Source organism: Microcaecilia unicolor, chromosome 1 (assembly GCF_901765095.1).
Source record: "Microcaecilia unicolor chromosome 1, aMicUni1.1, whole genome shotgun sequence".
Classification (NCBI taxonomy): Eukaryota; Metazoa; Chordata; class Amphibia; order Gymnophiona; family Siphonopidae; genus Microcaecilia; species Microcaecilia unicolor.
This window is the reverse complement of record NC_044031.1, coordinates 391,317,196-391,335,834: the sequence shown is the minus strand read 5'-3', so window position 1 is coordinate 391,335,834 and position 18,639 is coordinate 391,317,196. Positions and strand designations below refer to the sequence as shown.

Sequence of the window (18,639 nt, the reverse complement as noted above, 5' to 3'; positions counted from 1 at the left end):
TTGGGCCCCTCTCCTCAATCATTTAGATTTTCAGGATATTGCTAATGTATATGCGATAACACTGCACTGTATGAAAAAAGTCTGACTGCTTGGAGGGGGCCCTGAGGATTATGACACAGTATCTAGCAAAGGAGGTGCTGCCTTTTGCACTGCACTGAAAAGATCAAAATGGCTGTCATGACAAGAGTTAAGGAGAATGGCAAATCAAAACCAATGAACTTAATAGCCAAAATACTTCAAAATGAGTCAGCATGGGAAGATTTTTAAAGAAGATGTATTTAATTTAAATATAACAAAATGGAGAACCCCTTATGCTGCTTTAATATGTTAATATTCTAAATTGTTACCTATTGAATCAGGTGGCTTTTTCTTCATCAAAGTCTTTGTTTCTTTAAACTCTAAACATGGCTTCTCATTTTTATCCTTTGCTTTCTGATCCTTGATGACCTGTGAATACAAGACGTTAATACGTCAAACACAATAAACACATGCTTATTGAAAATCCTAAAGGAAAGTAGTATTTCATTAAAAAGCACAATTAGCATTTCCTTAATGAATTCAGTATCTTGAAACATGCTTTAATTATAAGAGGTTATGGTGGCACTCAGCAGATTAAAGCAGAAGCCCTATATACTTGTTTAGATTAGGTTTACTGATTCTTTTTTTATTGTGTAATTGTATGGGAATTGTAGTTTATTGTAATCCACTTTAGGACCTGTGTGTCATGAGTAGAATGTGGAGTTTTAATGATAAAATCTAGCTCGATTCACCCCAAATCATGTTGATTTTAGAGGAAGAAGAATAGAAAAACACAAACAACTATAATTAATGCAGGTATTTATGGTTTATTTTTTTTTCTTTTGATATACCACTCTTCCTTAAGAAAATAATAAAACAGTTCACAGTAAAATAAGAAATTAAAAACCAAAGTCAAATTGGAAACGCATGCCATTTAGTGACAGGGAAGAATATGGGAGAGCAAAAGATATCATAGTGGAAGACCAAACAGGATTAATGACAACCAGTGACTGACAGCAAGCACACAAGACAAAGAGACTTGCTGAAATCAGTGGATCTCAGGGAGGGCAGCCACATCTGGTTGAAAATTAAAAGCCTTGAAAACAAATAAATATGTTTTCAAGAGAGACCTAAATCTTTGATAGGATGGTTACAACTGCAGTTTTAGGGGGAGTGAATTCCACATTGAGGGTGCAGTGCAAAAGAAAGCACTACTTTCTTGTAGACTGATAGCGTGACTGTTGCAAAGGAGGAATCCGAAGAAGTAAGTCATTAGGGATTGAAGCGTTCTTGGTGGGGCATAACACTGAATCAACAAGAATAAATAAGAGGGGGTGTCAGAGTGAATGACTTTATGATTAACAACGGTCCCATGGATTCCCTCACAGGCTTTCTGTTTCTGATGTACCTGACAAAGGTGTTACTATGAGTTTTTGTCTCCATGGCAAGTTTTTCTTCATATTCTCTTTTAGCATTCTTTATCAGTGCTTTCCATGTATTTATTTAGATTTTGCTCACACCTTTCAGTAGTAGCTCAGTAGCTTGATAGTGCATATGTTGTTTCTTATTGTCTTCATTTGGATCATTTTTCGATTCGTTGAAGGATGTTCTTTCGGCTCTAATAGTCTCTTTCACTTTACCTGTATGGGATTCCTACTACACAGCACAAGAAATTCACTCTTCTAGTTCTGGCAGCCGAAGACCTGCTCAGCACAACTGGATACAGTCAAGGAATTTGTTCAATAAATGGGGTGCTCAAGCACTCACATCACCCACAGAGTTGGCTCCTATACAACTGAAGCTTCGCCTATTACACTATATGCAATTAACTGAACCTCTAGCTAAAATTGTTGGATTATTGGCACAACTTAGAGGCCACTGTTATAAATTTCCCAGCGTATATCCCTTTATGTGCCACCTAATGTTGGTACAGTCATGCCATCACCACTATAATCATAATTTCTAGTCAATCAGATGAGACAAAGTCCACAGCAGACTTAGGCCTTGAATTGCTAAGCATTTTTCCTTAAGCTCTGAAAAAGATCTTGCTGTAGTAAGTGAGCACTAAGCTTCAGCACACAATGTTCTAACACATGCCCTAAAATAAACTTTCCTGAGACAGTAAATTAATGGCATGCAGAGTCCAGTGGCATTAAGTGCATATGGACAGAAAAGAACAGCACACACTGCCGCAATAATCTGCAGCACTTTGCCACTTTACAAGTAAAATACCTTCCTGTCAGTGTGTGTGTGCAGGATTTGGCTTATGAACTCATAGGAAGAGATATTTTTTTTTTAAAGAGCAACAGGCTAGGTTCCCATCCTATGACTCCAACCTTTATCCCTAAAGCCTACCTCCATCTGCAAAATTTCTGGATTCCTCCTCACCCCTATCCCCACTCACTAGGTTATCTGTTCCACCCACTCTTAGGATTAAGACGCCTCCCCCAGGCCAGGTAAGTTTAATTGGTCCTGGGTGGGGGGTGGGGAGGTGTATCAACACTGAAGCCTCTCTAGTCCATGGCTTCCCCATGACGGGTGGCTGGGCCAGGAGTGCCTTGAATCAGATAACCTCTTGGGGCTGGAAACTGGGCCTATTTGGGCTACAAGTCCTCTGGGGGAAATCCTGCACTTCACCTCCAATAACCGTTGTACACCTGCACTGCATCTGTACTCTATCCCTGAGTCCATACGAAAAGTGAAAAACTATACTATTTTTTTAACACATAGGAAGCAATTTAAAATTCAGGTTTTTGCTCCCAATGCAGTAAGAATGTTCAGCACAAGGAAAATCCTTGGTACTATCATTGTGCTAAATATTCTTACTGCATTGGGAGTAAAATAAGCACGGGAAAACCAAGAGTAAACCATTGTGCCAAAGGATTTAGTGGGGCCTGAATTGGAGAAAAGCCTTAGTAAGTCAGACCTTATTCTGATAACCAGTCTGAGATACAATTTATAATGTTATACTGACATCTACAGGAACTATAGAGTCACAGACAACCTGCTTATAAAATGTAAACCATTCTTGTTTCAGTTCCCACTTTAGTTTCTCCCTCTCCATCTGCTATTTGTGATTCATTCTTTTAATTATTTTTAACCTTTCATAAGAAAGGTATGTTGCCAGCAAAGCCCCTTCTAAACAGTGCTGGCACACCTAGGCTTGAGAATTTGGACGGTGTACTACACACTATCCCTTGAACTGAGCTACTTATTGCCTCACCATGACAGGGCAAAAATGCTGGTCAACAGAGGCTAATATGTCATGTCATGTCTGAAGACAAACCTCATTCCGACATAGCAAGAGGCATAGCAGTCTTTTGGATCTAGTTAAATGCACTGGGCACACAGAGGACAATTCTATAACCAGGTGCATTCATTTAGACTTCTGAAGGACACGTGGTGAGAGTCGATGCTCTAACTGCACCTGAGCGCCTAGCAGTGGCGTACCTACCTTGGCTGCCACCTAGGGCGAAGCACCCCACTCCATCCTCCAAGCAAAGGGGTGCGCCTGTTGATTCTGCCAGTCCCCTGCCCCGGAACAGGAAGTTGATGTAGAGGAGGCAGGGGGCCGGCAGAACCAACAACCACACCACTGCTCAACGCACCCTCTTGCTGCTTGTGCCCAGGTTAGACTGCTCCCACCATCCTGCCATTGGTATGCTAGAGGTGCCCAGATTCCATTATAGAACACTAGCATAACCCGGCCTAACATTTACACACCTGCAGTTACACCAACCATAGAGCTGGCATAACCACAGTCACACAAACATGGCAGGGAAACATGTAACTTACAGTATTCCACCCATGTGTACTCCCTCTTGTATTTAAACGCTATGCAAATTACATGCACCCTTACAGAATAGCACTTCGTCCCTTTGTTGTTACTTATACACCTAAGTGTGCACATGGTAATGTAAACGAGGGCAAGTCCTGGAGCCAGGAAAAACTGGAGCAACACAGATGTTTTAAGGTAACAAAATAATATTTTATTGAAGGTGTCAGGTAGGGATCCTGTTCAATTCACAAGTGGGGAAGAAAAGTGAACACAAAAACTAGTCCCTTCATACAAGAGTGTCCTTCTGTGGCCTGCTCCTGCAGGCCCACAGCATGCAATATATGCTGCTGGGCTCTGGTCTGGTTCCCCAGATTACCAGTACAATCGTTAGCTGTTCAGGGAGGCCGGCCTTCGACCTGCCGCATCAAAAATACCAAATTATAAGGTTCCAAGTCAAGCTCAACCTACCTGACTGTAGCAGTTACAGTTCACACATAGGTGGTGGGGGCATATGCAGTGCGGCATTGCTGCTTCCCTCTGGTCCTCCTTAACCTAGCAGTGTGTAATCCTTGGTTAGAATCGGAGTCTGTAACAGAGGCCCTGAGTGTGGACCCAGCCCATGGAAAATTGTGAAATCATCTCAATAAAGGAGTGCCCTGATTTGCAGAGCCACAGAGTGGGGAAGGAGTTTGGCAGATAATAAATAGAGAAAGAAAATGCAGGAAATTCTCCTTGGTTGCTTAGATTCTAAGCAGTTACAAGCCGCCTGCCAAGTGATCCTTAGAAGATTAAGGGGGATCCTAAACCACCAACTCCAGTTAATCTGATCCAAGAGGGGAGAGGTGGTGGTCAAATTCATAGAAGCTGATGAAGGAGCCAGAACTTGGGCATATTGGGGAGTCCAGCCCGTAACCCGGGCTCAGGGTATGATGCACTCTGCCCACCGCCAGGTGTAACGATTCGGTGATGCCCACAGCTGGGTGTAACCATTTGGTGATACCCACAGATAAAGATAGCCACATAAGGGGTCCCAACCTGGCTTAAGGAGCCTGCTGGGAGAAGGAATTAGCCCTGGTGTTCCATCTGCCTGCAGGATAGGCATCGCAGGGTTGCGCCTGAGTGTATAGCCTTGAAAGAGAAACCACTCTTTACCCATGGATGATTGAGATTTGATTTGGAGTTACATGAGCTATCTTTCTACTGGCTGTGCTAAAGATCATTGCTACAGAGTTGCTATTTTGTTGCAGTTCAATAAAATTCCAGTTATCCTTAGGGAAGACAGAATGATCCAGTTCGGGTTTTACTTCCATCCATTTGGAAATAAAATCTGGACTGGCTCAATCTGTCCTCTTTTCTCTATAGCCATATGGTAACCCTAAAGGTCCTTAAACCTCCTGTTGTGCTGTATGATTCCTGGACTGGGGAGCTTTAGGGAATCAGACTGAGAGCAGTGTCTACCCAAAGACCCCAGCTACTTAATCTGGAGTAGAGGAGTAGCCTAGTGGTTAGCGCACCAGTCTTAACATCCAGAGGTGGCTGGTTCAAATCCCACTGCTACTGCTTGTGCTTCGGCAAGTCACTGATTGTGAGCCCGACAGGGAAATACCCAGTGTACCTGACTGTAACTCATCTTGAGCTACTACTGAAAAAAGGTGTGAGTAAAATCCAAAATAAAAATAGTCCTGATCCATGCTAAGGGATCCAGAGTTAACCCAGTGTGAGACATGGGCTTTTATACTTCCTAGGTCATGCCCTACTGGCTCCACCCCTCCTGTGTCACTTCTCCCTTGGAAAGAACTATGGGTTTTATGGTGGCTCTGACACTGTGAAGAAGAATCTTTAAGGGGAAGTGGCAGTGTCCTATTGACTTCCTCAAAGTGCACTTACCCACGAAAGTGACAGTATTCTGAACATTTATGTGTTAAGTGGTTTGTAAATGTAGACATTCAGTTATGGAATTGACCTTACAATGTATGATCTATACATAAAAACAGATCTGTATTCTCATTCTTTTCAAAGTTGGCTATTATGAGGAAAAAAAGGTTATTACAGCTGACTTGTCTGACTAAATCAGCATTAGAACTCTATCAGGCCTTGTTCATAAAAGGATTTTTTATTGAGTAGCTACATAAAACCATCTTTGTTGAATAATGTCCAATGTATTTTAAAGCAAAAGTGCTGCCTACATTATACTATCTCATTTTACTTGTTCTTGGCTCCGTTCCTCTGTCTGCTGACCTTATTTTGTGAGTGTGTGTGTTTGTGCTTGACAAATGTCTCTGGTTTCCTTTTGGCCATACTTCACATTTTTCTCCTCTCTGGTAATTTTTTAAAATCATATATAATATGTTGTATCAGAATGCAGGTTAAAACTAGTTTTCTGATCACAAGTGACATGGCATATCCAGATTTACTAAGATTTACTAACGCCTGCTTACTGTAGCACAAAATGGCGTACCGCTGGGTGCGCTGAGGCATCCTACAGTAATCTTGCCATGTGCGTACGCTACCCACACACTACAAAATAAAATTTATTTTTTGGTGCAGAGGGTGTGTCTGGGAGCAGAGAGTGGACTTGTTTTGCTCTAATCGGTTAGTGCAGCTATATTGTCCCACAATAACTGAATAGTGCGTGCTTATGTGCTAACCCTTACCACCTACATAATGGGTATCAGTAAGGGCTCATATGCTAATCTGTTTTAATGGCAAAATTAGCACATGGCCATTAATGTCAAAAATAGGAATTTCGACAATTTTACCTCTGTGGTAAAAACAGCCTTAGCATGCGGGAATGACCAGCATAATGTAAACCCCCTGGTGGCGGAGCAAGGTATTACAATGATGGTACCAAATATGTCACAGTGTTTCCCCAAAATGACTCAACGCCAACCATGGAGTTTAACAATGAAAATAAATGATTTATTTGCAAACATTTAAGCAAATAAAACAACAGTTTTTATCTATCTTCTCTTTTAAAAATTTCTCAGAACATCTCAATAACAAATTATACATGGACTCTACAAAAACGTCAGATAAGTATTTGTACTTATTTTTCTTTAACAGTATAATGACATAAATAAGTTAACAAATTAACTCTCTCCTTTCTGAGGTGATTCTTTGTGAATTTTTTTAACAGATTCTGCAGACTACACATAAGGATGGAAGCTCTAAAATCAGATAAGTTCTACTTTTCTTTTCTTTCTTCCTTCCTTCCTCTATTTCTCTATAAATCTTTAAACATTTCTATTCAGATGTCATTTAGCTTTGGTTCACAATTTCCATGAAATCTTCTCTTGCTTGCGTTGGCCGGCATCAAACTCTGATCGTGCAGGTACCTCTTCGCCTTACTATCCTTTCCTTTAAAAACTCGATAATAAAACCCTGAATGTGTGCTCCCTCCTAAATGTGCTCTGTTTCAAAACGTAACTTTTTTGTGTGTGTTTTCTAACTATGCCCCACAGTCACACTCATCAATTCATCCTTTCATTTCCCCATTCATCATTCAACCTTAAGCAAAAAAAAAAAAAAAAACCACCACAGAACCCAGAATTTCAGTTAAAGTACTCATAGTCTTAACACACACTCGGTTTCCACAAAAAATCAACATTAGCTCCTTACAACTTTCACTCTCAGTCACACTATGCCTCACATGACACCAATGAACTCTTTAAAGTTCTCCTGGTCAAAGCTCAACACACTTAACTCTTCATAAAGATGGCCATTTGCTAACTTCAACTCCATCAGCCAATTATCCCCAACTTCATAAAATTAACAATTTTCCTCATAAAACATTACTCATATACCCACACACATGTTCTCACCAATACAGCTCCCTCCCAACTGCCAGTCTGAGCTGTTTGTCACTCTCCTGAGAGTTCCATCAGCATGTGCAGGCCACTCAGGCCACTCAGTTTCACTGCACTGCTACTGCCTCCAAACCAGATCTAGAAGGAGCCAGGTAATCTTTTAAAATTTAACCCATAGCAGTGGTGTAGCCACAGGTGGGCCTGCGTGGGCCAGGGCCCACCCACTTAGGGCTCAGGCCCATCCAACAGTAGCACATGGTAATGAAAATGCTGCTCTCCACAATATTGGCACCTTCACAGTGCCGTAGCGAGGGTGCCTGACACCCGGGGCGGGTTGCCGCTGCGCACCCCCCCCCCGGGTGCAGGGCACAGCGCCCCCCCTCCGGAGAGCACCCCCCGAAATGCACCCTACCTTTCAGCGGGGGGGGGGGGCAGGCGGGAGGGCCAATCCACCCCCAGTGCACGTCACTGGGAGCTGCGTCGGCTCTGCTGCTTCCCTGCTTTCTCTGCCCCGGAACAGGAAGTAACCTGTTCCGGGGCAGAAACAGCAGGGAACCAGCGAGCCGACACCCCCCCAGCGCGTGCATCCGGGGCGGACTGCCCCACCGCCCCCCCCCCCCTTCCTACGCCACTGCACCTTCACATGCTCAGTTTTCAGCTCATGCCTGCTGCAAATTACCAAGGTGGAGACTGGAGAGAAGCATTTTCCCACCAGCTGAGATATTTTTTTGGTGTGGGGGTGAGGGAGAGAACATTTGGTGCCCACCCACTTCTTACCTAGGCCCACCCAAAATCTGCTGTCTGGCTATGCGCCCCTGACCCATAGGGTTACAATAAGGACACACTAAGGCCACTTTTTACCATCGTTTGGTAAAAAGGTCCCATGGAGGCATATTTTCAAAGACTTACAAAGTTACAAACAGGAGCATTTTTGATTTGACATCTAAGTTTGAGTTTGGATGTTTTGCGCTAAATGTCCCAAATCCGACTCAGCAAAAGTTCTTTTTTTTTTTTTTTTTAGAAAATGGCCATATTCAAGATATTTTCGTTTCTCTTTTTGGGCCATTTTTGAAAAAGAAAAGTCCAAGTGAAAATCGTAGAAAATCAAGCCATTGGAACATGGGAGGAACCAGCAGTTTTACCAGACTGGTCCCTCAGACATCCCAGGAGAGCAATGGGGCACTCTAGGGGCACTGCTGTGAGCTTCATATAAATGCTCCCAGGTACACATCTCATTGTTACCCCTTTATACTGTATACTGAGCCCTCCAAACGCCACCAAAAACCTACTGTACCCAACTGCACAGCACTACAATAGCTTTTATAAGTGAAGGGGTCACCCTTGCGTGGGTACAGTAGGTTTTGGGGAGCTTTCCACTATAAATGTAACAGAGTGGGATATGGTCCTCTTCTCTATAGTGCGCTCCACTGACCACTACACTGCTCCAGGGACCTGCTTGCTGTTATAATTGACCTGGCTATAACATGTGAAGCTGTCATAGAGACTGTTAAGTAATATTTTTAATCACATCTTTAAGGGGTGGGAGGGGGGTCAGTGACCACTGGGGGAATAAGGAAGGTCATCCTTGATTCCCTCCAGTAGTCATCTGGCCATTTAGGGCACTGTTTTGTGCCTTATTTGTTCTAAAACAGGTCTAAACCAAAATGTTGATGTTTCAGCCCTAGATATTTTCATTTTGTGCCATTATAGCTATAAAACATCCTACCCCCGAAATGCCCCTGACATGCCCCCTTGTGATTTGTACACACTGCAGACGAACTGCATAGATAAATGCCTGCAAAATAAGTTTTGAAAATACCAATCTGGACATTTTGAGAAGAAATTTGTCCAAATTCTGCTTTATGAAACTTTTGGACATTTTTCTCTTTTAAAAATGAGCCCCATAGTAAGTCTTGTAGAACCTTGTAAGTGACATAGCTCATAAACATATGGGCAGAGAATGTGCAGGAAATTGGTGTGGCTCTGATTTACACACAAAACTTACAGACGTCCATAAGTTACGTGGATCCCTGCTGCATTTAGGCACCCACTGTTATGCAAGCTATATGGTTGATGTATCTCTAGGCACCTAAATGGCGCACCAATAATGGGTTATGCTAGTATTGCATAATGGGATCTGGGTGCCCAGGTGCCATTATAGGATAGGTTCTCACCGCATGGCACTGGGATGTGTAAATGGAGGCTCTCACTTATAGAACTGCCCCCATACTTTGCAGTGGATAATTTTTGAGGGAAGATAACACAGATACTTTCTCTTTGAAAACGGACTGCATTGTAGGCAGGCTAAAAGTGCTCATGCAACTTTATAGACAAAATGGGCTATTTAACATTGTCCCCGTATTAGTGTAGGGTTTTAGTAGCCCTATTGAGCCTGCATGAAACCTATTAATTGACCAATAAAAGAGAAGTTGCAGTATATGAGTTCTCCAGTGCCCCCTGCAAAGGCTCTAAGAAAGCTATATAAAAAAAGGAGAGAACTGGAAGAGTGCATGGCCAGATTCCATATAGGTCACCCAAAGCTGAGAGTGCAAATTTGGGCGCGAATGCCATATATTACCGCGGACTGATCACAACACGCCCGTGGTACTAAGTGTCTGATATTTGAGTGTTCAACTTTTATGAATATCGAACTCTGATATCCACTACTGTAATACAACTGCATTGAAGGTATTTATAATATAGACCAACGAATAATCCACTGACTTCTCATCAGTATTGATGGCACCGACCTTTAAATTGCCTCTATTGGATTAGACTGCATTATATTGAACTGTCCTTGTGATGGTAAATTCCATTAACCATTAATTGCTCCCTCTTCATGGCAATGTCCTCTAACTGCTTTTACTCCATTTTACTGCATCATACTGAACTGCACTAATGATTCTAAACTACCATAAGTGAGTAAATTCTATCAGTTACTACTGCTCCTACTCCATGGTACTGTCTTCTAAAAGCTTTCACTGTATTTTACTGCATTATACTGAAACTTACATGACTACTTGAGTATTGTGTTCAATTCTGGTCGCCGCATCTCAAGAAAGATATAGTAGAATTGGAAAAGGTGCAGCGAAGGGCGACTAAAATGATAGCGGGGATGGGACGACTTCCCTATGAAGAAAGACTAAGGAGGCTAGGGCTATACAGCTTGGAGAAGAGACAGCTGAGGGGAGACATGATAGAGGTATATAAAATAATGAGCGGAGTGGAACAGGTGGATGTGAAGCTTCTGTTCACGCTTTCCAAAAATACTAGGATTAGGGGGCATGCGATGAAACTACAGTGTAGTAAATTTAAAACAAATCGGAGAAAATGTTTCTTCACCCAACGTGTAATTAAACTCTGGAATTCGTTGCCGGAGAAAGTGGTGAAGGCGGTTAGCTTAGCAGAGTTTAAAAAGGGGTTGGACGGTTTCCTAAAGGATAAGTCCATAAACCGCTACTAAACGGACTTGGAAAAATCCAAAATTCCAGGAATAACATGTATAGAATGTTTGTACGTTTGGGAAGCTTGCCAGGTGCCCTTGGCCTGGATTGGCCGCTGTCGTGGACAGGATGCTGGGCTCGATGGACCCTTGGTCTTTTCCCAGTATGGCATTACTTATGTACAGTGGTGGAAATAAGTATTTGATCCCTTGCTGATTTTGTAAGTTTGCCCACTGACAAAGACATGAGCAGCCCATAATTGAAGGGTAGGTTATTGGTAACAGTGAGAGATAGCACATCACAAATTAAATCCGGAAAATCACATTGTGGAAAGTATATGAATTTATTTGCATTCTGCAGAGGGAAATAAGTATTTAATCCCTCTGGCAAACAAGACCTAATGCTTGGTGGCAAAACCCTTGTTGGCAAGCACAGCGGTCAGACGTCTTCTGTAGTTGATGATGAGGTTTGCACACATGTCAGGAGGAATTTTGGTCCACTCCTCTTTGCAGATCATCTCTAAATCATTAAGAGTTCTGGGCTGTCGCTTGGCAACTCGCAGCTTCAGCTCCCTCCATAAGTTTTCAATGGGATTAAGGTCTGGTGACTGGCTAGGCCACTCCATGACCCTAATGTGCTTCTTCCTGAGCCACTCCTTTGTTGCCTTGGCTGTATGTTTTGGGTCATTGTCGTGCTGGAAGACCCAGCCACGACCCATTTTTAAGGCCCTGGCGGAGGGAAGGAGGTTGTCACTCAGAATTGTACGGTACATGGCCCCATCCATTCTCCCATTGATGCGGTGAAGTAGTCCTGTGCCCTTAGCAGAGAAACACCCCCAAAACATAACATTTCCACCTCCATGCTTGACAGTGGGGACGGTGTTCTTTGGGTCATAGGCAGCATTTCTCTTCCTCCAAACACGGCGAGTTGAGTTCATGCCAAAGAGCTCAATTTTTGTCTCATCTGACCACAGCACCTTCTCCCAATCACTCTCGGCATCATCCAGGTGTTCACTGGCAAACTTCAGACGGGCCGTCACATGTGCCTTCCGGAGCAGGGGGACCTTGCGGGCACTGCAGGATTGCAATCCGTTATGTCGTAATGTGTTACCAATGGTTTTCGTGGTGACAGTGGTCCCAGCTGCCTTGAGATCATTGACAAGTTCCCCCCTTGTAGTTGTAGGCTGATTTCTAACCTTCCTCATGATCAAGGATACCCCACGAGGTGAGATTTTGCGTGGAGCCCCAGATCTTTGTCGATTGACAGTCATTTTGTACTTCTTCCATTTTCTTACTATGGCACCAACAGTTGTCTCCTTCTCGCCCAGCGTCTTACTGATGGTTTTGTAGCCCATTCCAGCCTTGTGCAGGTGTATGATCTTGTCCCTGACATCCTTAGACAGCTCCTTGCTCTTGGCCATTTTGTAGAGGTTAGAGTCTGACTGATTCACTGAGTCTGTGGACAGGTGTCTTTCATACAGGTGACCATTGCCGACAGCTGTCTGTCATGCAGGTAACGAGTTGATTTGGAGCATCTACCTGGTCTGTAGGGGCCAGATCTCTTACTGGTTGGTGGGGGATCAAATACTTATTTCCCTCTGCAGAATGCAAATAAATTCATATACTTTCCACAATGTGATTTTCCGGATTTAATTTGTGATGTGCTATCTCTCACTGTTACCAATAACCTACCCTTCAATTATGGGCTGCTCATGTCTTTGTCAGTGGGCAAACTTACAAAATCAGCAAGGGATCAAATACTTATTTCCACCACTGTACTTATGTACTTATGTACTCTATTTTAACAGCTTTCTACTGTATTTCACTGCATTATACTGAAATGATCTAATTGACTCTAGTTTCCCTTAAGTTACTACAGTTTTCTACTGCATTTTACTGAACTGCACTAGTGGCCAAAAATTCCCATAAGCTACTACTGCTTCTGTTGCATTATATGGCACTCTACTAAGCTGTACTCACTTAGTTATTATAGCTCTGCACTGCTAGCCACTGTATTACTTCTAACCTACTGAACTGTACAAAATCAAAGCCAAAATGAACATCTCAAAGTTGCTTTTAATAATTTACTTTCCATCCCTAATTTACCACGCTCTGACCACCCCTCTTACTGACAACAATATTCCCACAGTACATAAACCCTGCAGACTACCTAAAAACAATACACCTCATCAAAAAAATAATAATCAACCAAAAGGAAGATCTACCACATATGGTCACAACCAACACAAAGGAAAGAAAGGACAAAACAATTCCAGATTTCAATAGGAAAGACAAATAATAAAAATTAATACATCTCCGACCCTAACTGACCCCTACCAATCAATCCAACTGGGATATATAAATGCAAGATCAGTAGTTAACAAAACAACAACCATAACGGACTGGATCACAACAGACAATCTTGATCTTTTGCTTATTAGTGAGACTTGGATTCATGATCTCAAAGACCCCATAACTCTAGATCTATGCCCCCCAGGTTACAAAATTACCCACTGGACAAGAAATGGAAAAAGAGGAGGAGGTATTGCTGTAATTTATAGATCCCACTTCTCTGTTACAACTACTTCAGAATCCATACTTCCCCATCTTGAAATTGCCTTATTTAGAGTCAACCATATAAATTTGCATGACCCTAAATGTTATCCTCTTTTATAGACCACCAGGAAATTGGCATAATTGCCAAAAACACTTCATATCGAATGCATGTGTTTCTAATTCTAACCTGCTCATAATAGGGGCTATTAATCTTCATCTTGAAGACTATAACTCAATTAACATGCATGAATGCAACAATTTTTTCCATCTATGGGATCTCAACATGCCAATATTCAACCAACTCATATGAAAGGACACACACTAGACATCATCACACAAATTCTCCTCATACTCCAATCTTATATTAACTGTTACAAAATGGACACCCACGCCATGGTCTGACCACTACAAATTAAACCTTTCCCTTCAATGGTGAAAAAAAGAGATACACTATACTCAAGATTGTTTAACCTATACCACGAGAGGCCAAATTGACCCAATAATATTTTGGCAACAATTTTATAACAATGAATGGTCAACACAAACAGAATCAAACCAATTCCTTCTAGAATGGGACAACACATGTGAAAGCATATTAGACAACACAGCACCTTTGAAAATTAGAACATCACGTAGAAAGAACTCAATACCTTGGTTTAACGAAGAATTGAAAAAATTAAAAACTCAAGTTAGAAGATTAGAGCGAGCATGGAATAAAAAGAAAGATAACTCAACACTCAATGCTTGGAAACAACTATAAAGGAAATACAAATATTCCATTAGACAAACCGAAAGATCATATTACAAAACCAAAACTGGATCAGACTACAAGGATACACAAACTTTTTCAACTTGTGAACAAATTACTAGATACTACACCGGTTACCGCAAACAGCGCTGACACACCATCAGCAGATAATCTGGTGAAATACTTCAAAGAGAAAATTGGAAGGTTACGACTTACGTTACCAATCAACACCATCGACTATGTCAAATTCCTTGACTGTCTAGACCCACACCTTGATGAATATCCAGCTGATTGAACCTGGACTAATTTTGACACACTCTTGGACGATTCCATCTTTCGAGCAACTAAAAGGTTCACTAAGTCCCATTGCAAACTAGACATATGCCCAAACAACCTTATAAAGTCTGTCCCTCAGCAATTTATATCAGACCTTACAATGAATCTGAATTATATGCTACAAAACAGACTCTGCCCTAAGGAAAAAGGAAATATTTTACTCACCCCTACACCTAAGGACTCAAAGAAAAACACAAGCGACCTAACCAACTATCGCTCAGTAGCATCTATCCCTCTGGTAACCAAACTAATGGAAGGTATGGTTACCAAACAACTTACAGATTATTTAAATAAATTCTCAATTCTTCATGACTCTCAATCAGGATTCCGGTCCAACCACAGCACCGAAACAGTACTAATCACTCTCCTAAATAAATTTAAACAAGCAATTGCTACTGGCAACAATACACTCCTTCTACAATTTGACATGTCTAGTGCATTTGACATGGTAAACCATAAAATATTATTATATATCCTAGAATACTTCGGAGTTGGGGGTAACGTTCTCAAATGGTTCTCAAACTACTAGAACTTATCAAGTGAAATCTAATTCGAGTATGTCAGCTTCATGGATACCCGAATGCAGTGTCCCTCAAGGATCTCCACTCTCGCCAACCCTCTTCAACCTAATGACGCCCCTGGCCAAATCGTTATCCAATGAAGGCCTTAATCCATATATATATTGTGATAAAGTCACCTCCAGGATAGTTGGGTTAAGGCAGTTTCAGTCTGAAATACAAGTCCCAGAAGGCATTGCAGGCAAGGAGCCAGAGGAGGAGATGAAGAACCCGGACTGGACTCCTAGGTGCAATCAGGGAAGACATGGGTGTAAGCTGGCAGGTTGTGTAAAGTGGCTGCCACTGGGCGGAAAGAGAGTTAGGAAACCCTGTGTGCAGGAGCTCATCATTGGTCTCATTAGTCTAATGCTTAACTCAGCTGGTTTGGGTGTGAGGAAGCTAAGGGAAGGAGAATGATTGGTGGTGGGGGCTGAAGCCAGGGATTGATTAAGCAGGAGTGCAGTTCAGTTCAGGAGAGAAAAGCAGAAGGAGAGAAGAAGTTTGCAGGCTGAAAACCCTTGGGCAGGGAAGTCCCTAAAGTACTGAAGCAGGCTGAGATTCCTTGGGTGAGAGGAAGTCCCAAAAGTATTGAATTCACTGTGAAGCTGATGCAGGGGAAAACCCTTGGGTAAAAGGAGTCCCTAAAATATTGAACTCTCCTGAAGGTAAAGAGGATAGAAGGTAGAACTGCTGCTGGGTGACTGAACTGTGATGATGAACTGAAAGAACTGTGTCTTGGGAATTGAATTACTGTTTATTGTGCACTGGATAAAGAGCCCAGACTGGAGCCTGTAAGCCTGTATTGAATCCTGCTGTTGAAACTGTGTAATAGAAACCTGCATGGAATAAAAGTCCTTAAGATTGAAGTTACTGGTGGACATCTATTTCTTCATTGTGCCGGGAGCCTGTGACTGGAGGAGATTGTTCTAGCCTTGGCTGCACAAGAGAGGCGCCTGGTTACAATATATATATACAGTGGTGGAAATAAGTATTTGATCCCTTGCTGATTTTGTAAGTTTGCCCACTGACAAAGACATGAGCAGCCCATAATTGAAGGGTAGGTTATTGGTAACAGTGAGAGATAGCACATCACAAATTAAATCCGGAAAATCACATTGTGGAAAGTATATGAATTTATTTGCATTCTGCAGAGGGAAATAAGTATTTAATCCCTCTGGCAAACAAGACCTAATGCTTGGTGGCAAAACCCTTGTTGGCAAGCACAGCGGTCAGACGTCTTCTGTAGTTGATGATGAGGTTTGCACACATGTCAGGAGGAATTTTGGTCCACTCCTCTTTGCAGATCATCTCTAAATCATTAAGAGTTCTGGGCTGTCGCTTGGCAACTCGCAGCTTCAGCTCCCTCCATAAGTTTTCAATGGGATTAAGGTCTGGTGACTGGCTAGGCCACTCCATGACCCTAATGTGCTTCTTCCTGAGCCACTCCTTTGTTGCCTTGGCTGTACAGTGGGGGAAATAAGTATTTGATCCCTTGCTGATTTTGTAAGTTTGCCCACTGACAAAGACATGAGCAGCCCATAATTGAAGGGTAGGTTATTGGTAACAGTGAGAGATAACACATCACAAATTAAATCCGGAAAATCACATTGTGGAAAGTATATGAATTTATTTGCATTCTGCAGAGGGAAATAAGTATTTAATCCCTCTGGCAAACAAGACCTAATACTTGGTGGCAAAACCCTTGTTGGCAAGCACAGCGGTCAGACGTCTTCTGTAGTTGATGATGAGGTTTGCACACATGTCAGGAGGAATTTTGGTCCACTCCTCTTTGCAGATCATCTCTAAATCATTAAGAGTTCTGGGCTGTCGCTTGGCAACTCGCAGCTTCAGCTCCCTCCATAAGTTTTCAATGGGATTAAGGTCTGGTGACTGGCTAGGCCACTCCATGACCCTAATGTGCTTCTTCCTGAGCCACTCCTTTGTTGCCTTGGCTGTATGTTTTGGGTCATTGTCGTGCTGGAAGACCCAGCCACGACCCATTTTTAAGGCCCTGGCGGAGGGAAGGAGGTTGTCACTCAGAATTGTACGGTACATGGCCCCATCCATTCTCCCATTGATGCGGTGAAGTAGTCCTGTGCCCTTAGCAGAGAAACACCCCCAAAACATAACATTTCCACCTCCATGCTTGACAGTGGGGACGGTGTTCTTTGGGTCATAGGCAGCATTTCTCTTCCTCCAAACACGGCGAGTTGAGTTCATGCCAAAGAGCTCAATTTTTGTCTCATCTGACCACAGCACCTTCTCCCAATCACTCTCGGCATCATCCAGGTGTTCACTGGCAAACTTCAGACGGGCCGTCACATGTGCCTTCCGGAGCAGGGGGACCTTGCGGCACTGCAGGATTGCAATCCGTTATGTCGTAATGTGTTACCAATGGTTTTCGTGGTGACAGTGGTCCCAGCTGCCTTGAGATCATTGACAAGTTCCCCCCTTGTAGTTGTAGGCTGATTTCTAACCTTCCTCATGATCAAGGATACCCCACGAGGTGAGATTTTGCGTGGAGCCCCAGATCTTTGTCGATTGACAGTCATTTTGTACTTCTTCCATTTTCTTACTATGGCACCAACAGTTGTCTCCTTCTCGCCCAGCGTCTTACTGATGGTTTTGTAGCCCATTCCAGCCTTGTGCAGGTGTATGATCTTGTCCCTGACATCCTTAGACAGCTCCTTGCTCTTGGCCATTTTGTAGAGGTTAGAGTCTGACTGATTCACTGAGTCTGTGGACAGGTGTCTTTCATACAGGTGACCATTGCCGACAGCTGTCTGTCATGCAGGTAACGAGTTGATTTGGAGCATCTACCTGGTCTGTAGGGGCCAGATCTCTTACTGGTTGGTGGGGGATCAAATACTTATTTCCCTCTGCAGAATGCAAATAAATTCATATACTTTCCACAATGTGATTTTCCGGATTTAATTTGTGATGTGCTATCTCTCACTGTTACCAATAACCTACCCTTCAATTATGGGCTGCTCATGTCTTTGTCAGTGGGCAAACTTACAAAATCAGCAAGGGATCAAATACTTATTTCCCCCACTGTATATATAGGTCTCTGACATCCATTAGATTTGGAGGCGTCTAAAAAGTTGGAGGCATCTATCAAAAATCAACTAACTCATTTGGAGGCATTGCCCCTAGCACTCTGTTCATGGTGGCAGAGACAGTCACATCAGGGCGGTGGCTCTTAACGCAGTCAGAAAAGGCATAGATGCAAATGCCTTTGACTCTTCTTTATTAACATTAATAATTGTAGAATTTAAGTAATGCTTACGCCATTAGCCCCAAGCACTGAGGGGAGATATGATAGAGGTCTATAAAATAATGAGTAGAGTTGAACAGGTAGACATGAAGTATCTGTTTACACTTTCCAAAAATACTAG

The 18,639-nt window shown here is 42.5% G+C and overlaps 1 protein-coding gene across 2 annotated transcripts in view; it reads right to left on the bottom strand.

Annotated features, from left to right (window-relative positions):
- Positions 1 to 18,639, bottom strand: part of MYLK4 (myosin light chain kinase family member 4) — a 109,856-nt gene that overhangs the window by 79,242 nt on the left and 11,975 nt on the right. For both annotated transcript variants that reach the window (XM_030210945.1, XM_030210946.1), the window contains exon 2: positions 348 to 447. In XM_030210945.1, the coding sequence (XP_030066805.1) occupies positions 348 to 447 (100 nt within the window). The remainder of the gene's footprint in view (positions 1 to 347; positions 448 to 18,639) is intronic.